The sequence below is a fragment of the Lepidochelys olivacea genome (assembly GCF_965140295.1).
Source record: "Lepidochelys olivacea isolate rLepOli2 genome assembly, chromosome: 4".
NCBI classification, from domain to species: Eukaryota; Metazoa; Chordata; order Testudines; family Cheloniidae; genus Lepidochelys; species Lepidochelys olivacea.
In genome coordinates, this window is record NC_140414.1 from 102873209 (window position 1) to 102900099 (window position 26891).

The window sequence follows — 26891 nt, forward strand, 5'->3', positions numbered from 1 at the left end:
GAGTCTTTCAAGGCCTTGCAGGAATCTGATCGACATCTCATGCGAGAACACTGATCTACTGTGGATGTGAGGATGGAAGGCCAATATGGCAGCCAGGTGCAACTTGATCGAAGAGAAGGTGAGACCTTGGTGCTTTAAGTTAAGCAGGTAATCCAGGATGGATTGCAGAGATGACTGGGTCAGGGAGATATTCCGCTCTGACACCCAGCAGGAGAAATGCTTCCACTTTGCCAGGTAAGTTGCTCTGGTGGAGGGATTTCTGCTCTCCAAGAGAACCTGCTGTACTTGACTAGAACAGGCTTGTTCCTCTGGATTCAGCCATGCAGCATCCAAGCTGTGAGGTGGAGAGAGACAAGGTTTGGGTGCAGGAGTCGACCGTGATCCTGTGAGAATAGGTCTGGGTGGCTGGGAAGTGGCCATGGGGCTGCAACAGCCAGTTCCATGAGCATGCCGAATCAATGCTGGTGAAGCCATCCTGGAGCAATCATAATGACCTGTGTCTTGCCCCTCTTGATTTTTGAGAGGACTTTGCTGATGAGCAGAATTGGTGGGAAGGCGTACGTCAGGTCCCCTGACCAAGACAGGAGAAAGGCATCGGATGGTGAGCCTCTGCCAGGGCCTTGAAAAGAACAAAACTGATGAGACTTTCTATTCTGTCTGATGGCAAATAGGTCCACCCACTTCTGGAAGAGCATTCTGACAACCTCCGAGTGCAGGGACCAGTTGTGGTGCGAGAAGGACGACCTCCTGAGGTGATCCGCCAGCACGTTCCAGACGACGGGGAGGTGCGAGACTTCCAGTTGCATTGCATGCTGGATGCAGAAGTCCCACAGACAGAGGACCTCCTCGTGCAGAGCCGACGATCAAGTGCCCCCCTACCTGTTGACGTAGAACATGGAGGCCATGTTGTCCGTCAACACTTGCACCACCCGACCAGATAGTTGGGAAAGGAAGACACTGCAAGCCACACAGATGGCTCTGAGCTCCCTGATGTTTATATGCGATGCAAGCTCCTTTCGAAGCCATAACCCTTGAGTTCACAGTGTACCAAGATGCGCTCCCCAACCGAGATTGGACGCATCTGAAATCAGGGAGACCATGGGTTGTGGGCTTGCAAATAGCACACCTTCCAACACCAGAATCAGGTCAGACCACAATTTCAGAGAGGTAAGTACCCATGGGGGGATCATGATGACCTTGTCTAGGTAATGTCTGGCCAGGGAGTAGACTGTTGCCAGCCACACATGGAGAGGAGGCAGCCTGAATCTCGCATGTCGAACAACGTATGTGCATGCTGCCATGTGCCCCAATAGCTTGAGACAGACCCGGGCAATGGTGAGCAGATGGGCAATGACGCTGGCAATCAGATCTGACATTGCCCTGAGCCTGGCCTCTGGCAGGAATGCTCTGGCTTGGGTAGATTCGAGAACTGCTCCAATAAACTCTATCTGTTGGACCGGGATTAATGTTGATTTTTGTTCATTTATTGACAGGCCCAGAGTTTGACAAGTGGCTTGCAACATCTCAACGCTGTGCTGGACCTGGATCGGCCCTTGGTGAGTCAGTCATTGAGTTATGGGTAAATCTGGATACCTCGATGTCTGAGGTAGGCTGCCACCACCAACATGCATTTTGTAAACACCCTTGGCACTGTTGCTAAGCCAAAAGGGAGCAGTGTGAATTGCTAGTGGGCGGTCTCAACTACGAAACATAGGAACTGTCTGTGTCCATGAAACATCGATATGTGAAAGTAAGCATCTTTCAGATCGAGGGCAGCGGACCAGTCTCCCGGATCCTGGGAAGGAATGATGGAGGGCAAAGAGACCATGTAGAGACCACGCAGAAGTTCAACTTCTTGAGATACTTGTTGAGGCTCCGCAGGTCGAGGATGGGGTGTAGACCCCCCACCACCACTACCCTTGGCTTTTGGGATAAAAAAAAAATAATGGGAGTAAAACCCTTTCCCCCTCAAGCGCAGAGGGACTTCCTCCACGTCTCCCACCCACAGAGGGCCCTGCACCTTCTGAGCGAGCAGATGCTTCTGAGAAGGGTCCCTGAAGAGGGACAAGGAGAAGGATGGAGGGGACAGAAATAAACTGGAGGGTATATCCCCCTGCTACTGTGCTGAGGACCCACTGGTCTGATGTTATGGAGGCTCAGGCAGAGAAGAAGGGGGACAAATGGTTGGAAAATAACAGGGGAGCAGGATCCAGGACACAAGCTGGAAGGTCGCCCTCGAGCGCACCCTCAAAATGCCTGTTTGTTACCCTGTTGGTTACGGGTGGAGGTTGAGTAAGCTGAGGGGCTGGCTGATGGCACTGCCAGCGCTTATCCCCCTTGCCCTTCTTGCGGAAGGGTTCTGACCGAGGTTGGCTCCCAAACCTGTGGGACCGTTGCGGCTTAAACTGCTTCCTTGCCAGCCCCAGCATGTACAGCCCCAGGGAGCGCAAGATAGCCCTAGAGTCTTTCAGACCATGTAATTTACTGCCTGTTTGTACTGAAAACAGTGTCAGACCATTGAATGGGAGGTCCTGGATGGATTGTTGAACCTCCATTGATAGGCACGAGGACTGCAACCAGGACACCCGCCCCATAAAAAATGGCCAAAGCCATGGTCCTGGCCTCAGAGTCTGCCATAACTGAGGCTGCTTGGAGGGCTGCCCTGGCAACAGCTTTGCCCTCATCAGGGATAGCCAGGAATTCCTTCCTGAGCTCCTCTGGCAGCAAGTCCATAAACTTGGCCATCGACTGCCAAATATTAAAATCATAATGGCCAAGCAAGGCCTGATGGTTTGTCACTCTCAGCTGGAGGTTAGACATAGAATAAACTTTTCTACCAAAGAGATCAAGCCTCTTTGCCTCCTTGTTCGTGTTGATCCCGGTTGGCCCTGTCTATCGTGCACATTGGCTGCTGACACAACCAGTGAGCTCAGGACTGGGTGGGTATAAAGATACTCATACCCCTTAGTGGAGAAGTAGTATTTTCTTTCTGCCCACTTGGAGATGGGGGGGCAGGGAGGAGGGTGTCTGCCACAGGGCCTTAGTGATTTTCACCACTCCCGCGTGCACCAGCAATGCCACACTGGGAGGGGGCTGCTGCACTTAGCACGTCGAACAGGGAGTCCAAGGGCTCCACCAGTTCCTCGGCTTCCAGCCCCAGATTTGAGGCGACCCTCTTCAAAAGCTCCTGGTGGGCCCTTACATCATCCTGAGGAACTGAGTGAGAGGGCCCTGCTATCGCCTCATTGGGTGAAGATGATGAGGGGACAGGTACAGATGGGTCTGCCAACTCCATTCCTTCTGCTAGGGGAGCCTCGGCCAACGCTGACTGGCCTTGGGGAGCCTGCTCCGACTCCGCATATGAGTCAGGGGGCAGGCAGGAGACTGTCACTGACTGTCTTTCAGATGCCCCCGAGACCGACCTATGCTCCTGCAATGGGTGGGGAAACCCCCAGTGGTTCCACAGTTGCCAAGGGGTTGGCCACTGGCGGCCCAGAGGGGAATGTCGATGCCCCTGGTGGGTGGCCTTGGGCTGCAGGCAGGGTCTCCTCCTCTCTGGCTGAGGAGGGAGAGACTTGTCTGGGGGAACAGGACAGTACCGAGGCTGCCTGTCTACCCCGATCCCATCGGCTCTGGCTGCGGACCTCCATTGAGGACCTGTACGGGGGCGATGGATCTCAGTGCCACGATCCTGGTGACCGACGGCGGCATTCGGCAGATCGGCAATGGTACCCCGGCAATCGATGCCTCATGCTTAGTGAGTGGTGCTGCTCCATAGATTGGGAGTGGAAATTGGAGTGAGAAGACCAAGGTATCAGAGACTGTCAAAATGCCTGCAGTGAACCATACCGGTGATCCAGAGAAAGGGCTCCAGGGACTGACATCTCAACCCTCCGGAACGGTGCCGTGCGCTGGAAGAGTGGCTTGGATGCTCTCGGCACCGGGCCTCTGGGGACTGGTGCCGCGCCTCTGCGGATCTGCACCAGACAGCAGGCAATTGACACCTAGAGCCCGAGGAACGCTGCCTAGAGTCTGGGGACCCACGCCAGGAACTCTGGCAGGTAAGCTGACCTGTGCCTGGGGGATGGTGGTGCTGCTCAGGTGAGTGCTGACGGGGCACACCCAGAAGCGAGGAGCAGTGCCGCACTGATGGAGACGGCTAGAAGGGTCCCAAGGCAGGTATACCCCTCGAATGGGGCACCTCAGCAGCCAGCATGGGCAGCACCAGAAGGGACAGTATATCCTTAGTAGCCTGAAAGGCCTCCAGCGTGGACAGCACTGCCAGGTACCGAGTGCCTCTGCCACTTCTTGGGATGGCAGGCGGGTCTTGAACTGGGCTCGACAGTTCAGTGGGAGTCACAGCCTGGCCACTGTCTGGAGGGGAAGAGCTGCCCCTTGTGGTTTTTGCTCTCCTCCAGCCCTTTCTTTCCTTCCCTTTATGGGATGTAGAACGCCCCCTCCTGCCCTTTCTTTGCTTTTTAGCGGGTACCGGAGATGGGGATCGGCACCGGTTAGAGGTTGGTGCTGGCGGTGCATTTCGCACTGAGGCTGCAGTGTTTCTAGCAAAGTCCACTGGCCGGTGCGAGGGCCGACTCCATAAGGAGCACTTGGAGACGAAGGTCCCACTCCTTTTTGGTCTGTGGCTTGAAGCTCTTGCAAATGCAACACTTGTAGCTCACATGGTTTCCCCAAACACTTCAGGCAGCTTTCTATGGGAATCACTGACTGGCATGGGTTTTTTGTAATAAGGTTTGAAGGTAACAAGGTTTACAAGGTTTGAAGCCCAGGGACTGCGACATGCCCCGTTCCTAGGCTGAGTCCATACGGGACTAACTATTTCTAACTTTACGCTAAGGGAACTATTAACTACACAACTTTAAACAACTATATACAACAAATTCACTACTAGACACAGAGACAGGAAAGCTTGCAAAGCAAGGAGACATTTCAGCACTGTAACTGGTGGTAAGAAGGAACTGAGGGAGGGAAGGGGCCAGCAGTGCCCCTTATACCGGCACATACGCACGCCACTCCAGGGGATGCCAGAACCAGTCCCCTACAGATACCACTGAGGGGAAAACTTCCGGCGAAACCGGTGCATGTAGCACACACACCAATAATGGAGTGGACATGAGCAAGCACTCGAAGACAAAAATATTTTAATTGAATTTATCAGTAAACTATCAGAAGGTACCATAAGCATAATTTACTTTATTAAAAAGAATACACACTGTTACTTTTAATTTATCTTAAATCAGCAAGATACTGATGTTACACTCAGGGGAATGCTCATCAAAACAGTTCTTCATATGATCCACATATATTTCAGTCCATAATCCCTTTCTTCAAATGTGGTACTCTCTCGATTTCCTGTTACTAATTATTCCTGTTGAAGCAGTAAAACCTTTACTTATTTATGTACTCCCAGTACTGCCTGTTTAGAAATTAGTTTTTCCATTAGCAAATTTCACAACATAAACTTTTTAACATAAACTTGCCTTCTCTTTTTGCAAATGGATATAATTTGTTTTAAGTTTTCTTATTTTAAAATCAGCACAGATAGAAAGGAAGCAACTGAAATCTATGAAACTGCAAATCACTAGCAAACTTACTGCATAGGCATATACTAGCTAGTGGATTCATCAAGAACAATAATGAACCATGAATACTGTCATAAATATAAAGGGAAGGGTAAACCCCTTTGAAATCCCTCCTGGCCAGGGGAAAGCTCCTCTCACCTGTAAAGGGTTAAGAAGCTAAAGGTAACCTCGCTGGCACCTGACCAAAATGACCAATGAGGAGACAAGATACTTTCAAAAGCTGGGAGGAGGGAGAGAAACAAAGGGTCTGTGTCTGTCTGTAGTCGTCTTGGCCGGGGACAGAACAGGAATGGAGTCTTAGAACTTTTAGTAAGTAATCTAGCTAGGTATGTGTTAGATTATGATTTCTTTAAATGGCTGAGAAAAGAATTGTGCTGAATAGAATAACTATTTCTGTCTGTGTATCTTTTTTGTAACTTAAGGTTTTGCCTAGAGGGGTTCTCTATGTTTTTGAATCTAATTACCCTGTAAGATGTATACCATCCTGATTTTACAGGGGGAATTTCTTTATTTCTATTTACTTCTATTTTTTATTAAAAGTCTTCTTGTAAAACACTGAATGCTTTTTCATTGTTCTCAGATCCAAGGGTTTGGGTTTGTGGTCACCTATGCAAATTGGTGAGGCTTTTTATCCAACATTTCCCAGGAAAGGGGGGGTGCAAGTGTTGGGAGGATTGTTCATTGTTCTTAAGATCCAAGGGTCTGGGTCTGTAGTCACCTAGACAAATTGGTGAGGCTTTTTACCAAACCTTGTCCAGGAAGTGGGGTGCAAGGTTTTGGGAAGTATTTTGGGGGGAAGGACGCGTCCAAACAGCTCTTCCCCAGTAACCAGTATTAGTTTGGTGGTGGTAGCGGCCTGTCCAAGGTGTAATATTTTGTACCTTGGGGAAGTTTTGACCTAAGCTGGTAAAGATAAGCTTAGGAGGTTTTTCATGCAGGTCCCCACATCTGTACCCTAGAGTTCAGAGTGGGGGAGGAACCTTGACATGGTGGCACAGTGGTGGGATTAACCTGAAATCATTTTGAGATCCAGTTGAGATTTTTTGAACTAGAAATACAGATTTTAAAAAGGAATTTTTAGGAAGTCCAGAAGGCAGCTTTGAAACTGAAAGCAGCTTGGTTTCTCTCTGCTTTGTGGCCAAGCAGAGACAAAAGGGGATTATCTTGTGAAGTGCAGGTTTTCTTTGCCTGGAGGCAGGGTACTTAACTCCTGCAGGGAAATTCACAGTCTTCCAACCCAGAGGTTTTTTTTTTTCTTTTCTTCCTAAAAGTAAATAGGGGGTGTGTGCTCTACCCATTTGCCTGGAGACAAAAGTGGCAGGGTTTTTTTTAGGATTTTGATTTTTTTTTTGTTTTACAAGGAGCACAGGTTTGAAAAGAAATTTTTTTTTCTTCTTTGGGCTGGGTAAGCAGGTTTCCAAGTAGTTGGAGGTTTTTTGCTTTAATTTGGGCCCAGAGCAGAGACAAGGGAATTGTCTTTTTCTGTAGGCTGACAATCACTATCAGAGAATAGGTATTCTATTCCAGCACAGCAAAATTTTACAGCCAAGTTTGTTTGTTTATTTCTAAACCTCGGGTGTAAAGTTAGTTAAAAACAGAGAGGTTAGAATGGCCAAATCCTCAGCTCGACTACAGCTGGAATTAGCCAAATTTCAGGCTGAGGAAAAACAAAGGGAACATGAAAGACAGATAGAACTCATGCGGCTGAAGGAGGAGGAGAAGGAAAAAGAGAGGAAGCATGTGGAGGAGATGGAGAGGATAAAGGCCCAGCAGAATATACCAACAAACCCTAGCAATCCTTCTCCAGGTACCACTTCCCATCCCAGAAAGTTCCCCACCTACAAGGCAGGTGATGATACTGAGGCCTTCTTAGAAAACTTCGAAAGGGCCTGCCTTGGGTACAACATCTCTACTGACCAATACATGGTAGAGCTAAGGCCGCAGCTCAGTGGACCCTTAGCTGAGGTGGCAGCTGAAATGCCTAAAGAACACATGAACAAGTATGAACTGTTTAAATCCAAGGCGAGAGTCAGAATGGGGATAACACCCGAGCAGTCTCGTCGGAGGTTCAGAGCCCTAAGGTGGAAACCAGACATGTCATTTACCCGACATGCCTACCACATTGTAAAACATTGGGATGCCTGGATATCAGGAGCAAGTGTTGAATCTCCAGTAAATTTGCCCTTCCTAATGCAAATGGAACAATTCTTAGAGGGTGTTCCTGAGGAAATAGAAAGATACATCCTAGATGGGAAACCCAAAACTGTAATTGAGGCAGGAGAGATTGGAGCCAGATGGGTGGAGGTGGCAGAGAAGAAGAAAACTGGTCGCAGTTGGAGCGGAGACCAGAAGGGACCACCCCAGACCACACCCTATTACCGGGGGCCGCCCAAAGCCCCACCTACCTCCCAAAGAACCCTCCAGACCCCTTATCGTCCCACCACCCCGTTCTCCAGCAACCCTCCTCGCCCCAGTGACCCGTCAGCTGGACGATGTTTTAAGTGTAACGAGCTGGGGCATGTAAAGGCCAACTGCCCCAAGAACCCCAACAGATTACAGTTCATTGCACTGGAATCACACCAGAGGTCCACAGGCCCAGATACCTCCCAGATACCCTTGGAGCGGAGGGAAACTGTGAGTGTGGGTGGGAAGAAGGTCACCGCGTGGAGGGACACCGGAGCACAAGTGTCAGCTATCCATGCTTCCTTAGTGGACCCCAATTTAATCAACCCAGAGATCCAAGTGACGATTCAACCCTTCAAGTCCAACTCTTTCAATTTGCCTACAGCCAAGTTGCCTGTCCAGTACAAGGGCTGGTCAGGAATGTGGACTTTTGCAGTCTATGATGATTATCCCATCCCCATGCTGTTGGGGGAAGACTTGGCCAATCATGTGAAGCAGGCCAAGAGGGTGGGAATGGTCACCCGCAACCAGGCTAAACAAGCCGTGAGGCCTAGCTCTGTTCCAGAAACTTCTATCAGGACCCAGTCAGAGGTGATGGACCTGGACCCCAGGCCAATGTCTGCAACAGCAGTAGTGGATCCAGTCCCAGAGACCCTGACGGAACCAGTCCCAGAACCGGAACCAGCCAAACAACCAACACCAGACCCCGTGTCAGCACTGAATCCAGTACTTGCAACCTCAACACCAGAGGGCCCCACCGAACCTGAACTGGCAGCAGCCGATAACCCTACACAAGAGGCTCAGCCGGAGCCTGAATCCCAACATAGTGCACCAGCGGAAAGCGGTTCACAGTCAACAGAAACAGCTCCATCCCCTATATCGCTTCCAGAGGGACCAAGCCTAGGTCCACAATCCCATGAGGAACTGATGTCTCCAGCATCAAGGGAACAGTTCCAGACCGAACAGGAAACAGATGAAAGCCTCCAGAGAGCTTGGACGGCGGCACGGAGCAACCCACCGCCTCTCAGCTCTTCTAATCGATCCAGGTTTGTTGTAGAAAGAGGACTTTTATACAAGGAAACTCTTTCTGGGGGACACCAGGAAGACTGGCATCCTCAGAGACAGTTGGTAGTTCCAACTAAATACCGGGCCAAGCTCTTGAGCTTAGCCCATGATCACCCTAGTGGCCATGCTGGGGTGAACAGGACCAAAGACCGTTTGGGGGGGTCATTCCACTGGGAGGGAATGGGCAAGGATGTTTCTACCTATGTCCAGTCTTGTGAGGTGTGCCAAAGAGTGGGAAAACCCCAAGACCAGGTCAAAGCTCCTCTCCAGCCACTCCCCATCATTGAAGTTCCATTTCAGCGAGTAGCTGTGGATATTCTGGGTCCTTTTCCGAAAAAGACACCCAGAGGAAAGCAGTACATACTGACTTTCATGGATTTTGCCACCCGATGGCCGGAAGCAGTAGCTCTAAGCAACACCAGGGCTAAGTGTGTGTGCCAGGCACTAGCAGACATTTTTGCCAGGGTAGGTTGGCCCTCCGACATCCTCACAGATGCAGGGACTAATTTCCTGGCAGGAACTATGAAAAACCTTTGGGAAGCTCATGGGGTAAATCACTTGGTTGCCACTCCTTACCATCATCAAACAAATGGCATGGTGGAGAAGTTTAATGGAACTTTGGGGGCCATGATACGTAAATTCGTAAATGAGCACTCCAATGATTGGGACCTAGTATTGCAGCAGTTGCTCTTTGCCTACAGAGCTGTACCACATCCCAGTTTAGGGTTTTCCCCATTTGAACTTGTATATGGCCGTGAGGTTAAGGGGCCATTGCAGTTGGTGAAGCAGCAATGGGAGGGATTTACACCTTCTCCAGGAACTAACATTCTGGACTTTGTAACCAACCTACAAAACACCCTCCGAACCTCTTTAGCCCTTGCTAGAGAAAACTTACAGGATGCTCAAAAAGAGCAAAAAGCCTGGTATGATAAACATGCCAGAGAGCGTTCCTTCAAAGTAGGAGACCAGGTCATGGTCTTAAAGGCGCTCCAGGCCCATAAAATGGAAGCATCGTGGGAAGGGCCATTCGTGGTCCAGGAGCGCCTGGGAGCTGTTAATTATCTCATAGCATTCCCCACCTCCAACCGAAAGCCTAAGGTGTATCATATTAATTCTCTAAAGCCCTTTTATTCCAGAGAATTAAAAGTTTGTCAGTTTACAGCCCAGGGAGGAGACGACGCTGAGTGGCCTGAAGGTGTCTACTACGAAGGGAAATGTGCTGGTGGTGTGGAAGAGGTGAACCTCTCCATGACCCTTGGGCGTATGCAGCGACAGCAGATCCAGGAGCTGTGCACTAGCTACGCGCCAACGTTCTCAGCCACCCCAGGACTGACTGAACGGGCATACCACTCCATTGACACAGGTAATGCTCACCCAATTAGGGTCCAACCTTACCGGGTGTCTCCTCAAGCTAAAACTGCTATAGAACGGGAGATCCAGGATATGTTACAGATGGGTGTAATCCGCCCCTCTGAAAGTGCATGGGCATCTCCAGTGGTTCTAGTTCCCAAACCAGATGGGGAAATACGTTTTTGCGTGGACTACCGTAAGCTAAATGCTGTAACTCGCCCAGACAACTATCCCATGCCACGCACAGATGAACTATTAGAGAAACTGGGAAGGGCCCAGTTCATCTCTACCTTGGACTTAACCAAGGGGTACTGGCAGGTACCGCTAGATGAATCTGCCAAGGAAAGGTCAGCCTTCATCACACATCTCGGGCTGTATGAATTTAATGTACTCCCTTTCGGGCTGCGAAATGCACCCGCCACTTTCCAAAGACTTGTAGATGGTCTCCTAGCGGGATTAGGAGAATATGCAGTCGCCTACCTTGACGATGTGGCCATATTTTCGGATTCCTAGGCAGACCACCTGGAACATCTACAAAAAGTCCTTGAGCGCATAAGGGAGGCAGGACTAACTGTTAAGGCTAAGAAGTGTCAAATAGGCCTAAACAGAGTGACTTACCTTGGACACCAGGTGGGTCAAGGAACTATCAGCCCCCTACAGGCCAAAGTGGATGCTATCCAAAAGTGGCCTGTCCCAAAGTCAAAGAAACAGGTTCAATCCTTCTTAGGCTTGGCCGGTTATTACAGACGATTTGTACCACACTACAGCCAAATCGCTGCCCCACTGACAGACCTAACCAAAAAGAAACAGCCAAATGCTGTTCAGTGGACCGGAAAGTGTCAGAAGGCCTTTAACAAGCTTAAAGCGACACTCATGTCTGACCCTGTACTAAGGGCCCCAGACTTTGACAAACCGTTCCTAGTAACCACAGATGCATCCGAGCGTGGTGTGGGAGCAGTTTTAATGCAGAAAGGACCTGATCAAGAATTCCACCCTGTAGTGTTTCTCAGCAAAAAACTGTCTGAGAGGAAAAGCAACTGGTCAGTCACTGAAAAAGAATGTTATGCCATTGTCTACGCTCTGGAAAAGCTACGCCCATATGTTTGGGGACGGCGTTTCCACCTGCAAACCGACCATGCTGCACTAAAGTGGCTTCACACCGTCAAAGAAACTAACAAAAAACTTCTTCGGTGGAGTTTAGCTCTCCAAGATTTTGATTTCGACATCCAACACATCTCAGGAGCTTCTAACAAAGTGGCTGATGCACTCTCCCGTGAAAGTTTCCCAGAATCAACTGGTTAAAATCGTCCTTGAGATGTGGAAAATATTGTTAGTCTTTATGTACTTGGTAGTATATTTAGAGATGCATGTGTCTTATTAACTCTGTTTTCCTAGAGCTCCAGGAAGAAATCCCAGCCAGTGTTTCACCCTAGCTGAGATTTGGGGGGCGTGTCATAAATATAAAGGGAAGGGTAAACCCCTTTGAAATCCCTCCTGGCCAGGGGAAAGCTCCTCTCACCTGTAAAGGGTTAAGAAGCTAAAGGTAACCTCGCTGGCACCTGACCAAAATGACCAATGAGGAGACAAGATACTTTCAAAAGCTGGGAGGAGGGAGAGAAACAAAGGGTCTGTGTCTGTCTGTAGTCGTCTTGGCCGGGGACAGAACAGGAATGGAGTCTTAGAACTTTTAGTAAGTAATCTAGCTAGGTATGTGTTAGATTATGATTTCTTTAAATGGCTGAGAAAAGAATTGTGCTGAATAGAATAACTATTTCTGTCTGTGTATCTTTTTTGTAACTTAAGGTTTTGCCTAGAGGGGTTCTCTATGTTTTTGAATCTAATTACCCTGTAAGATATCTACCATCCTGATTTTACAGGGGGAATTTCTTTATTTCTATTTACTTCTATTTTTTATTAAAAGTCTTCTTGTAAAACACTGAATGCTTTTTCATTGTTCTCAGATCCAAGGGTTTGGGTTTGTGGTCACCTATGCAAATTGGTGAGGCTTTTTATCCAACATTTCCCAGGAAAGGGGGGGTGCAAGTGTTGGGAGGATTGTTCATTGTTCTTAAGATCCAAGGGTCTGGGTCTGTAGTCACCTAGACAAATTGGTGAGGCTTTTTACCAAACCTTGTCCAGGAAGTGGGGTGCAAGGTTTTGGGAAGTATTTTGGGGGGAAGGACGCGTCCAAACAGCTCTTCCCCAGTAACCAGTATTAGTTTGGTGGTGGTAGCAGCCTGTCCAAGGTGTAATATTTTGTACCTTGGGGAAGTTTTGACCTAAGCTGGTAAAGATAAGCTTAGGAGGTTTTTCATGCAGGTCCCCACATCTGTACCCTAGAGTTCAGAGTGGGGGAGGAACCTTGACAAATACAAACAATGTCCTCACCCTGTTCTTACGGTACCAAGGACACTGAATAAGGGAATTTATAGTAGTTCTTAACAAATAATAGAGCTTAGTGTGCAGTATCAAGAGACGGTCCAGGAAATTCATATAGAGTAGCTCAGGGTGCTTTGTATTTCAGCAGTCAGAGTCCCAGAACTTCTCAAACAAAAAAATACAAGTCAGAAGGAATAAATCTTTATTGGGTGTCCCCAGTTGATATGGACTTACACACACACACCCCGATATCAGTAGGCTATTACCATGCTGCATCTATTGCACTAATCAATTCTTAGTTTTATAAGCAAACTGTTTTTAGTATTTATTAAAACTTCTACTAAAAGCAGCCTCTCAAATGTTTAAAAATAGTGTTTTATATATATAAGGAAGTTACTGGAGCAATTGCTTTCGAATGGAAAAAAATCTTAAGAACAGGATATTCAAAATTAATCATTTAGAACCAGTGCTCCTAAAGTGAGTCCGCATTAATCCCTTTGGTGCTGATTTACTTATACACTGTTTCAATGCTTTCTTGAATGTCTGAGTTTACAGTGATTTGTGGAAATCAGCACCAATACACGAGAGCACATACAGGGGGTGTTTTGAGAGGGTTTTTTTGGGGGTGGGGTGGGGGGAGTAGCATTCTACTTTTAAGTAAAACAAACTTGGGAGGTAACTTTGTTGGCTGGGATTGGACTGAAAAATGTTAATCCACCATTATCCTGTCTGAGTGTTATAAGCATAACACTTCATTTACGCAGATTTATTAGGACTCTGCCCATTCTGGGCTCCTTCTGTATTGTTTAGTTTGGCTTTTTTGTTATTTATGGATTTGAGCAAGAATTTTTACTTCAGAAAAACAGATAAGAGCATAAGCAGAATTGTTCCCAGGCACAGCATTTTCCAAAGCTTTCCAGGAAGCAAGAGCAGCTTTTTCAAACAGAACAACTCGACAGAGCCTCATGTCATCCAATGCCAGATGAACTGCAGGCTCTTATGCCTAGTGGCAATCCTAATCCTGAAAACCTCACTCCAGATTGTTTTGTTGAAGAGATTACACAGCGAATCTGGATTTAACAGGTTCATTTTATACCTTACTGGAGTGAATACTCTGCCTTGACAAATGCTGTTGTTGGAGGCGACATTATGCTGTACTCACGTCTTGCCATCTGTCCTCATCCTCTTTCAGTTGGTTGTGAATATGCTGTAGTTTTTCATGGCGAGCCTTGCTGTGAGGCTGCATCACAGCTTCATCTTCACACCTCATGTCAAACATACTCAGACTCCTAAACAAAGGATGAACAATAAGCAGATCATTAGTTTACACTGATAAAATGGTTTAAACCTAGCCCACATGAAGGTGCTAGAACAAAATCAAATACATCTCTCTGTGGAAGCTTCCAAAAATCAGAGTATATCTAAAGGACTTATTGGTATCCACATTAGGTCCATGTACAACTGCAAGCACATTAGCACCACCTTTCTCAAGTATCCCTTGTTTTTAATATTAGACAGCAACATTTTCTTTCCATTATCACTTGTCCCCCGTTAATAGGGTTAAAAATTTAAGAATGTCTTAAAAATACTCTAATCAGAGCCACTTTAAAATGCCGAACTTTCTGAAGCTCTCTTCCTGAATCACTTTTGAGAAGACACCTCAGATTTCTCTCTCTGTAGCAGAGATTGGATTTTATTTTATAACAAAACAAGAGAGGTTTGAGAGGTACAGTATTATAGGCCGCGTTGCAGGTTAAATGCCAATGGTAAGTAAACTGTGAGAATCTGCCCTGGGAAGTGCATGAAGTATGAATGGTCACGTTATAGTTTATTTTTCATGAAGAATCACAATATTATTAGCAATGAACTATTAATACATCTGTTCTAATAAAGGAAAGGCACAAAACCTGTACAACAACTGCCATGATCTAGTCCACAACTATTTCTTTATATTTCTGTTCTTATCTTTGGAGAGTTAAAAGGTCATAGTTACATATTACAGTACATCACATATTACAGTATATTAATTTTGTTTAAAGATATTCACATGAAGATACTAAGTATATTATTTTTTGAAGTGCCTGGTACTTGCAAAACATTACCTCATTTGTGCCATTAAAACAATAAGCCATGCAGTTCCATGAGGTAATTCCACAGCATTATTCAAAAACCCCTCTATAGCTAGAATGAGCCAATCAGCAGCAGAAGCACAATGAAGATAAAATGGTTAAAACTGCAAGCAACAGTGCACATACTTATTTATGTATACAGTTTAACAGTCTACAAATTCAGTAATGAAGACTTATGTATGTGTAGGTTTAGCTCAAATCTATATCCAAAGAACCAAGACGCAAATTAACCTTTTCCCAAGGAAAAATAAACAAACGTTTTTATAGTCTTCCATTAATGCATAGAGAGGGCACACCCATAATTCCTATCCACACTAATGGAAGTTACCCATAGACACAGAACACACTCTATAACCCTTAGTTATGTACACTGAGCATAAGTTATTATTAAGCTTACTAACAATTTTGAAAAAAGCACAGAGAGCTGAGCAGAAACCCTAGTGATTCCCCACTGATTGTAACTTCAGGGTTGTGTTACTCCAGAATGGGGCACTGTTAAATACTAAAGTCTAAAAGGCTATATGGTTTGTGTGTTTGTTCGTTTTATTTAATGAACTAAAGAAATGCCATGCACTAAGGGACATTTCAAAAAATTAATTTGGAGTGTGGAGGATTTTTAAAATTTTAACATGGAAATACCTGTCACCTCTGATGATTTACTGCAATTTAAGAAGTTTGTGAACTCTTAGGAATAAGGCCTTAGATAACAGAAATTAGCAATCTATGGCAAATGGTTCAAAGGAGTTTCATAAGCCTCCCAAGTCCTGCAGACACAAAGAATAATTCTCATTCAGAGGAGTAAAAAGAATCCCCCAAATGCCTGATTAGTCATTTCAATTACCCGCTTGCCAACAGCATCTAATTCTGCCAGCTTCTCTGTCACACAGTGCTTGGGAATTAAGTTCTGTAACATATGGCAATTGGGCAAATACTTTTACACAGGGAGACACAATGGAGAAGCTAGCTTTCCCTCGCAGCATTAGTCAGGTTCTCAGAGGGAGAAGTATGGAGGAGCTGCATCTCAAGGTACTGTGCTCTGTCTGCTCTGACTGACAGCATCACATACAATATCTTTAAGGAAAGCTATTTATCCCCCTTGATGTCGTGGAACAGGTCCCGGATTGGCATGGTCTTCTCTGCCTGAGAAGAATGATCTTGAAAGCAAGGAAAAGAAACCTGGACTATGAACTACTGTTCAAAGATAAAACTTTTTTCTCTCTTCAACTAAAAATGGCCATTAGAGAAGAAGTTCTCCACAGTATTCTTCTCCTCATTTATAATTTAAAAAATAATCAAACATCCCATTCAAGCAGATGGGTGGCATCTTCCATTCAATCCTCTATTAGATGGAGCTAGCTTAACTCCTGACTGCCATGCAACTGTGTGCTGGAAAGAGAATAGGGGGAAAAGAAGGTGCAAAGAAGAGGGAGCACTGGATCATACAAAGTCAAGTACATACTGTCATAAGTTCTCCACCTCTAAGGAAGTTCTGTAGATAGTCACCCAAGTTCTTTCTGGAAGTTTGGGATTCAGTGATAGCAGACTGACCTCTCTATTGAATCTGGTGTTCTCCCACAGACCTGGACATATCACTGCCAAGAGCTTGCCTAGACTACAGATATTTTCTGGTGGGCTGTGTCCTAGCATTGACGTCACTTATTTTCAAGCCTGTTATTCTCCTAATTTAGAGTTGTTCTTGAGAATGGTACCAATTTTTTTTTCATCTGCTTCAAAGAAGCCCAGATACCACAAACACAAATAAAGGACTGACCCAGCTATTTCAGGATCATCATAAATCTCTAGTAAGACAAACCCCAACAACTTCATAGTACACCATTTAAATGAGAATATGGTGAATAACTACATTTTATGAGAAAGAAAATGATTATCTGTTAGAAATGTGTAGACAGGATACTCATCATGTGGCTGCATTATAGTTTTATAGAAATGTCAAGACTCTTTTTTTTTTTTTTTAAATAAAGTGAGCTGCCTGCCAGAGTGTCAAATTGAAGTAAACAAGCACATCTCACCTCACATGGGTCTGTCAGGTTCATGGTGAAGCATAAACCTAAAATCAACACTAAACTGTCATGCTACCAGGACGTGTCAGCCTTCTTTTCGGGGGAGATGGGGTTGGTCAGCAGTATTGATGCAAACAGGACGGAGGGGGAAGGGAGGAAAGAGACGTGTCGCAGGTCTGGTCTATACTGGAATTTACAATGGTACAGCTACCTATCTCAGGGCGTGAAAAATCCACACCCCTGAAAGGACATAGCTATCCCGACCTAACCACCAGTGTAGACAGTGCTAGTTCGATGGAATAATTCTTTCTTCAACTAGCTTCTGCCTCTTGGGGAGGTGGATTACCCATACCAATGGGAGAACCCCTCCTGTCAGTGTAGGTCGTGTCTACACTGAAGCATTACAGTGGTGCAGCTGTGTTGCTGTAGCATTTTAAGTGTAGACATACCCTTACCAACTTCCACCCTACAGCTAAAATCTGACAGCTCTTATGCCTGGGCCCTTAAAATGAAATGGCTCTTCACCTTCCCCTAAAACACGATGTACTGCCAATACTGCTCTTCACCACTTAATACAGGATCAAACCATTCTCTGTGTCTCCCGCCATCTGTTCAGTTGGTGTCAGTCAACTCTTGGGCTGCTGTAGCCAGCAAAGCCTGCAGGGGGAGGAAGAAGCACAGATATTCACACTTCCTCCTCCTGCCCTGAAACAGGCCCCTCTTCTCCACTGTGGATGAGGTTATGGGCAGCATAAGTCTGGTGAGCGGGAGAGAGAAGGAAGGGCACCTGGAGAAGAGAATCTCAGTGTGTGGCAAGAATCTGGGGAGGAGAAGTGAAAGAAAATGAGAGCAGGCTTGTCTTTTTCTGCCAATAGAGGCTTGTCTTTTTCTGTCTTTTTTTTCTGCTTTTTCAGAGCAACTCCTCCATAGAACAGAGAAACTCTAGGAATATCCCCACACTGAATTTTCCCCAAACCATTCCAGTGGGGATGATGCTGACCTCTGTCCCCAAAGAAGGAGCTTTCCAGCCCAGAAACCAGCAAGTCTACAAAAGGCTGGGGCATCCAAAGATGGCCCTGCTCCTCCACAGCAGTTCTAGTATCCCTGGCTCCTTGGCAGTTCCTAATGGAGCTGTACTACTAGGGCCTCTACTAGCAAATTGCGGCTTCTCAAGAAACACAACACAGGGTCTTCACAGAGAGTATGTCTACACTGCAATTAGACACCACGGCTGGCCTGTGCCATCTGACTGGGGATCAGGCTGAAGAGCTGGTTCATTCCAGCATAGACTTCCGGGCTTGGGCTAGAGTCCAGGCTCTAGGACCCTGCAAGGTTACAGGGTCCCAGAGCTTGGGAGTCAGCCTGAGCCCGTAAGTCTTCTCTGCAATTAAACAGCCCCGCAGCCCAAGCCTGAGTCAGCTGGCACAGGTCAGCTGTAGGGTTTTAATTGCAATGTAGACATACCCAGAGAGGATATCAACAACCTGGAGCTGTACTGTCCTTCCTACTACCTGGGTGAGGCAGTTAGGGAGATCAAGATAAACGTCTCCTTCTTTCCACCAAATCACATTGTCCTGAGGACAAGGACAGGGAATATTCAGTCTTGCGCCAATGACAAGATTAAGGTCTGATACCTATCAACCCATCAAATCTAGAAAAAGGAGTTTTTATGCCACTGGAAGGAGAGTTTCCAGCTTCCCACTTGGACACACAGCATTTGCTTCTCTGGCAGGTCTCAGGGTACTGGGACTTAAGAGCTGTGGCATATTTATGTACAGAAAAGCACATTTTAAAAAGTGTTTCAGATGTATTTTGTTTTTTTTCTCCCTCTGAGCCCTGCACTGTTGGATTCCAGCTGGCCAAGACATTTAGCTTTCAGGTGGAAGGATGCAATCAAATTTTCAAAAAATCTCTTAAAACACTGGTAAAATAGTAATCCTGTAAAATGTAGCATATCCGGAATGGATGATAGTGAAGTGTAAAGGATTTTTATCTGCATGAGTTTGGAATAGGGTGACCAGATGCCCCGATGTTATAGAGAGAGTCCGATACTTGGGGCTTTTTTTTTTTTTTAAATATGGGCTCTTATTACCTCCCACCCCCATCCCGATTTTTCACACTTGCTATCTGGGCACCCTAGTTTGGAATGAACAGCATAAGTCATTTATAACATTGCTATTCTCAAGTAATATGACCATCTCAAACCCATGCCAATAAAACCTTCATAGAACACCTTTATGTAGTTTCCCTGCCATATGTTTACACATATGCATATATGCACATATGTGGGTGTTTACAGACAAATACATTATGGAGTGGCAGAAAACTCTACTTAGCTAAGTACAACCATTTTCCATTGTAAAGACCCTTTTAGCAACTCCAATAACTGATTTTAAAAACTGATGTGGCTTAAAAGTTGCCATATTTATTCTGAGATGAAGAGAGACATTTTCTGCAAAGTGAGAAGGAGATTCACACTATTTCTGAGTTACAGATAATTTTTAAAAATTCTTAAACTGAAATGCTGATATTTGTCTTAACACATTTGTCTTTTTCTAGCATAACAATAGCATGATACATGTAATTTGCTTTTTTTTTTAAAAAAAGGAAAAAGCTATGTAGTGTTGATATTTAATCAACAGCATTTAATTTGAGTCAGAATTCAGGTGGTTGCGTGAATTTCTTTGACATGACAAGAATGTAGTTTAGTTATTAGGTGGACAGCGTAAGATGTCCCTAACAACTCATTTCTTTGCTTTTAAATGTTCTGAGTTTCATAAGTGAGGTGATAAGTAACTACACTTTTCACCTAATAAACTTATTTTTAAATGAAGTTTTTTTGTTTGAGATTAAAATGTGCTTGAGTTTTCTTCTAAGCACCAAATCCTACATCACAGCTCTATGCTTAAATTAAGAAAAATCTCAAGTGAGGGACTAGGAAATCCAATTAAATTGTATAGGTTATAATAGGCCTAACCTGGAAAGGATTTAAGAAATGGTTTTAGGAAGGCATGAGTAATTAGCAATTTAAGGTTTAGTTTCCTAATTAATATTTGGGTATTACCAAAGGACCTCATCTACACTATTTTGACTTTGTTCTTCAACCAATCAAGATACATAGTCACTCCTCAATTTACCACTCCAGACTCAAAACTTCCCAAGATGTTTCCCAGATCTAATTCTAACTTCCTTTATTAGTAATGGATTAGAGGTGATGCAAACCCACAAGAGAAGAAAAAATCACACCAAGTTTTTTAAAGCAGCAGCTGCATATTAGCGTCATGCTGTTTTTTTAGTTCTTTTCTGCAATATGAACACATATTGCATTCCACCTTCAAGTGCTTTTCTGAAACATTTATGTGTCAGAACAAAGCAAAATGCGTCAACTGCATTTTAAATTAGTAGTAAGTATGGAAAGCATGCAGTTTAAGTTGTTTAAAGCAACCCTCTGAGCATAAGACAACTTACTCTGCGTCATCAGACACAGCAGTTCTGGGGCCGAATCTACAAGACCAAATATAAAATTAGATGGTTGGTAAAAACAGTATCAATTGCAATTAAAGCAACACAGCTGGGCAATTTTCATGTGAACCCCAAACTTCTTCATCAATCAAGTGGGCTGAAAAAGAAACATGCCCCTCATGAGGTTATACAAACAACAAATGAGACTTACCCAATCATATCAAGGAAACGATGTAGAAACAAAACCATTTTTTCCAAAATATAAAACTGGTGAAATAAATTGTGAAATTGTTTGTAGAAAGTAGCTCCTGATGGAGACTATGGTATTAGATTAACTGTTGTATTAGCCAGAGGTACATGCAATTAATCTTGATATAACTCTATTGAAACATTCCATAATACAGTGTTCAGAATCATCAATACTGAAAACAGGTAAAACAAGCATCATGCACAGTGAGTGAGCCACAATATTCCACGTTTTTTCACAAGAGAAAAAAAGTCATCCTTTGAATTCAAACACACCATATGCCAGTGTTATTCACAAAAGTGCATAGTTTGCTATTAGACTCATGCATATGACATGTGTATTTCTTTTGAATATGGAAGAATATCCAGAACACTAATCAGCACCATTACCAGCTTCAATTTCTATTCAAGAAAAAGCAAACTATACAAATCTAAAGTTGCCACACATTTCAGTATCTTGCTTTTTCTGGAAACTCCAGACAGAACTTCTTCCAAATCTTTTTGACAAGCCTTTTTTGCATTTTATACTTTCAATAATCAAACATTTTCTTCCATTCACTATAGAAAAGAAATCAACGCTCCACTTGCAACTATTTTATTTGTTTCAAAAGAGTACAGTACTGACACACAGTGTTTGCAGGCCACCCTAAAATAAGCCAGGCAAGTGCAAAACCTAAATTCTGTAGTGTGCACACACTCTTAACAGGACACAGAGGGCTGCACAACACAAACTGTGATTCACTCTGTAAGAAGCTCACGTTTGCAGTTGTTCGTCTCTGGATGACACCACTTTTTTGTTTCTCTCAGGAACTTTCTGAAGCTGTGAAGTTTGATCTGGGTGAATTTGATCAAGACTATGACTACTCATGTGAATAGTGGAAGCCACATCTTGTCCTGTATCAGGGAGATGTTGTCTTTCTTGCTCTTTTTCTTCTCTGTGTTGAGGCTGCATTGCCAGTCTCTGAGGACTGTTAGCACAGATTCGTGGACATTTTTCATGGTTGATTGAGCCAGTGGTGGTGCTAAGAAAGCAATTTAAAATTTTAGTTTGTAATTATGAGAAATGGTTTATTATATACACGTATCTGACATACAGTCAGATGAACCAGTAAGTAACAAATGGATAGAATTTCACAAGCTAAATGTATTAGGGGCACGCACAGTGGAATTTTGATAGTGAGGTAAGAGCTTGTATTTCTGCTCCCCCAACCTAGAAGGAATGTCAGCCCTCTTTGTTTCATCCAAAGATGTAAACCAGAAGTACCACAGTTTATTTTAACTAAGCTACACCAGCACTAGGTTTTTTCAACCTCAAATTACTCTGTCTCCACTCAGGGGACAAGCCTTTCCCATCGTAGCTAGATATAGGACTACGGAAATGGGCTCTTAGGATAGAATCTGGACAATGATGCAGCCATCTTTTTTTTTTTACTCGTGTGTATCTTTTCCTTTTCAACCACAAACTTAGCATTTCAACCACCATCCAGAAGCTGAACAGCAAGATCCCTTCAAAGCTCAGTTTGCAGCTAAGCTTGATTGTCAGCAGGTATAACTATTGTCACCCACACGACTAACCCTCCACTCCTCCTATGCAGCCCTATCCATCGGGAGCAATGTGCTTACAGGCACCACAGCCTGATTAGAAGGGATCTAGTCCCAGAGTCAACATTTTCTGCTTGGTAGTTGATACCAAGCCAGCCCTGCGCAGCTACCTAATTTATTGAATATAAGCTATCCTCCTCAAATCAGTATGGACTTTCCTGGTTCTCTTGATGGAAAACATGTGTTTAATTATATCTAGATAAATTATAATTAATTATTATTAGTGTATTCCTAGGCTATAGTAATTACCAGCCTGGATCAGATCAGTGATCCATCTAGTCCAGTATCCTGTCTCCAACAGTAGTCAGTTCCAGGTGTTTTATAGGAAAATGCAAGAATCCTGGAAGAACCAATCTACCCAGGGCGGGGCAGTTTCTGCTTAAACTCCTCAGTTAGGGGTTGGTTATGTCCTGAAATATGAGGGTTTCTATAAATAACCCTATCTAGTGTAACTGTGGATATATTTTGGAAACAGAAGGTTATAACATAACTATTATGTTTCAGTGAAACATGAGACTCGCCTCTAAGATGCAATTATAGTGAGGAAAGAAACTATTGGAACAAAATAACTTTACCTCTTCACTTTCTTTTCAGGCTTTACAAGTTCCTTAGTTCTCTCCGGGCTACTCTGCTGCTTTGAAAAAGGAACTGGAAGGAACTGTTTAACACTTGGTCCAGGCTGCTTTAGAAAAGCTCCAGTTCTTCTTGCCATCATGTCATCTCTTCTTGGATCTGGAATTCTCACTTGGTGTTTTGTCCCACCCCTACTTTGGTCATGATCTTTCAGTTTCTCATGGCTCTCATCCCGTGTCACATTGCAGCCCACGGAGGCAGGTGAAACTGTTCCATGATGTTGTTCCATTGTGCAGTTCAAGGGCAAACTGCTGCTGAGGCAATTTTGGGTACCATTACTCAGAAGACCATTGAAAAAGATGGAAAACTAACATTTTTAGTAGCAGCAGCACAGGAACAGTGAACAAGAGGCAACTATGGTGAACAGCAGGACATATGCTATTCTTTTAAGCAAACGAGGAATTCAGTTTTTTTATACAGCCCATATTTACAGGTAAGCAATTACTCATTTAGAAGCCTGAATAAAATCTGGATGAAGAACTATGGGTTGTCCAAAACCCCCCTCCAAAAAGATGAATAACCAGGTTCATGCTAAACTGCAATTAACAATCCAAGTCATTACGTGTAATGAAGAAAACAAGCTGTTTCATGTTCACAGGATGCATTCTTGTAAGTGATTTCATGAGATGAATACATGCCACAATTGGATACGAAATGAGTAAAATGCATCCTAGCTTCTCTCTCTCTCTCTTTTTTTTTTTAAAAGGAGTAGGACAACATTACAGACTGACCCAGTTAGCGTTACACGCAAAGCAAGCAGAAAGCTCTGGTTTTTGGCTTCCATTCTCTGACCTTTCTGCTTTCTGTGGAGTCTTCAAGTCTCTCTTATGAATTACTTCTTTCTGTTGCTGTAGCGGATGATGGGCAACTGACATGGGAGAATATGGCATACAAACCGGGCTAGTCTGCCTCTGAAAGGTTCCCATCCTTCTAGTCATCATATCATCTCTCCGACTGTTTGGTGAACTCCCATCAAGCTCTTCCTCCCTGCTTTCATGCCATTCACTCACTCTGCGTGGAGTTTGGTTCTGAGAGACAATACAGGCAGCCAATTGGATTCCTTGGCAATATTCATCTGTACCTGACCCTGCTACTTCACTAGTAATACAAGATTATTGAGAGCAAGGGGGAAAAGAGGAGACGGATAATGAAAAATTAGTCCACGGTGAAGTGAAACATATGAAAGTGGTAAGAAGAGAGATCCATTTCATTTTTATATCTAATTTTACTAACATTTTAGAATAAATGAACTTGGTTGACTGAACAATTTGCTAGTGGTGTCAACTAGCAGTTTCTTGCTATGATGACAGGCTGAATGATTAGGGAAACTGAAGCCAATTAAATGTAAATCCTGGTCAAAGTGTGTAACTTCTTAGCACTGTAAGTCTTTCCTAGTTAAATGGCAGAAACACAGTCACATAACCGGTACAGCTCACTTGTAACAGGCATACTTCAGAAGATTTCAGAGGTCTTCAAGGGGAAACAAAAATGAGTATTGCCAGAACCTGGAGTGAAAGCTGCACTACAACTTCAAATACATAAGCAGCCTATGAAACAAAGCCCTTGGAATGCAAAAAAGAAGCAGGCATAGCTAATAAGATTCCTAATGAAACTAGTGATTTGATACCAATCAGAAATTCAAGTGTGACTCTCGGAATAAGTTTGCACAACGTTGCTCTGCATGACTCTCTCTCTCTCTCTCTCTTTTAGATTCTGTGAAGGCATCAGATAATTTATTACAGCTCCAAAAATGCTGAACCAGCCTGTGTGCATAAGGAGCTCCTAACTACATCCTGCCATCCTTCCCCATGCAAATCAGCATCCTGCAAGAAGCAGCTTCATTTTGGATTCAGTAATCTGTTTCCTAGACAACGACATTAAATACTGTGACAGGGTCAGGCCAGATGGCTATAGGAGAGTAATAGAAGACAGCTATATTAGCCCCAGGCTAAGTAGGTCCCTTTTCCCTGGGTAAGGTAACAGGGAAAGTTCCAGAACAATCAGGAACCTTCTGGAGACAATTAAGACAGGCTGATTAGAACACCTGCAGCCAATCAAGAAGCTGCTAGAATTAATTAAGGCAAGCTAATCAGGCACCTGGGTTTTAAAAAAGGAGCTCACTTCAGTTTGTGGTGTGCGTGTGAGGAGCTGGGAGCAAGAGGCACTAAGAGCTGAGAGTGAGAACCTTGACTGTTGGAGAACTGAGGTGTACAAGCATTATCAGACACCAGGAGGAAGGTCCTATGGTGAGGATAAAGAAGGTGTTGGCAGGAGGCCATGGGGAAGTAGCCCAAGGAGTTGTAGCTGTCGCACAGCTGTTCCAGGGGGCACTCTAGACAGCTGCATTCCACAGGGCCCTGGGCTGGAACCCGGAGTAGAGGGCGGGCCTGGGTTCCCCCCAAATCCTCCCAACTCCTGATCAGACACAGGACTCGTCAACCTGAACTGTGAATTCAGAAAAACGGCCAAGCTGAGGGCTGCCGTGAAGCTCCAAGGTGAGCAAATCCGCAAGACCCACCAAGGTAGCGCAGGAACTTTGTCACAATACCTGGAATCATTTTGTGGCCTGGAGACTTCATTATTATGTCCAATGGTAGTGAGGCTGCAGGCAGTGGCAGATGCAAAGGTTTCATGGAAAGTCTCTGTCTCAGCACTTTCCCTCCCAGTCTCCTCTGTGATTTCACTGTTGGATGTGGCCCTGGCAATACTAAGCTTCTCCCATTTCTGTTGGTCAATCTCAGTCACTGGCCCAAAGTGCACAAACCTCTGCTTGGGGCTAGAAGCCCTTTTGTATGCTCTGGCTTTGCGGCTAGCAAAATCATCACGAACAGCTGCTTCCATTGCAATTTCAGCAGATGGTTCAAGATCCTGGGAGCGTTTGAGGTTTTCTTCACTAGTCAGGACCAGAAACAAAAGGAATCAAAGGAAGTTACAAGACAAAAGAAAAACCAAGAACAAAAATCACAAATAGCCTAGCAAACATCTTAGTGTACACTGAGGGTCTTAGATCCAAAGCCAGAGCATACGGAAGGAGGTGAACTGTCCATACGGGCTGAAAGCCAAGAGATAGCATAATTCCTCCAGAGAAACTGTGGGATGCTTGCTCTCTGGTAGCCCCTCCTACTTTTTAGGAGTGTAGTATAGGACACAAATACACCCTAGGCACAAGATGTGGATCTACAGCCACATCCAAATCTAATCAGACATGTCCCCATGTGCTGTTGGCCAGTGCTAGCAGACCCCTGTTATTCTCAGGGAATACAGATGGACATTTAATAGCTGCTTCCTGCAGTGAAGCATTAGGTGTTTCCTATGCCTTCTCCTTAATACAACACCACAAAAAAAAACCCATAAATTGGCCCTGAAATATTGTGGTGTGAACAGTGAAGCCAAGGATGAAAATGGAATATGAACTCCTTCAAATTTAAGTGGGGGTTTGAAACAAAACCCAGAATCCTTGCCTAACCTTAACCATTCAGGTTATAAGTTGAGTCTAAACTGCAGAAGGAGGATATTTTGGATGTGGCCAAAATGTGAACTGAGTTTGCAGGATGTTGGCATCATCACACTCAAAGTTCAACCCTATCACAAATCTAGATGAGTGTTGCATCTCTAGTTTGAGCATGTCTGCAGTAGTTTACAACTTTCCACTCATAAGTAGTACTATATACCACTATTGCTTCTAGGAGATCAAAGGACAGTTAGTGTGGTGGCTTATATTAGGACTGAAATCACCCAATAACCAAGCCAATTAAAAGAATGCCTGTATAGATGACTAAATTTGGCTAGAAAATGGAATGCCTACCACTAGGTAGGTGAGGGGTTGCTATACTTTGCTGGAGGAGTTCCAAATCACTTGCTTCAGAGTACCAGCTGTGTTAGTCTGTATCCGTAAAAAGAAAAGGAGTACTTGTGACCTTAGTCTCTAAGGTGCCACAAGTACTCCTTTTCTTTTTACAAATCACTTGCATGCATTAGTAAGGTGCTTGGATTTATTTTGC

At 44.5% G+C, this 26891-nt stretch overlaps 1 protein-coding gene across 6 annotated transcripts in view; it reads right to left on the reverse strand.

The window, feature by feature from the left end:
• LIMCH1 (LIM and calponin homology domains 1) overlaps window positions 1-26891 on the reverse strand; it is a 314351-nt gene that overhangs the window by 70054 nt on the left and 217406 nt on the right. For 4 of the 6 annotated variants that reach the window (XM_084626953.1, XM_084626952.1, XM_084626954.1 and 1 more), the window contains exons 9-10: window positions 20416-20451; window positions 13960-14086 (exon numbers count right to left, since the gene is read on the reverse strand). In XM_084626953.1, the coding sequence (XP_084483079.1) occupies window positions 13960-14086; window positions 20416-20451 (163 nt within the window). Of the gene's footprint in view, window positions 1-13959; window positions 14087-20415; window positions 20452-25438; window positions 25784-26891 lie in introns of all 6 variants that reach the window. The other 2 variants (XM_084626955.1, XM_084626956.1) reach the window with 2 other exon arrangements.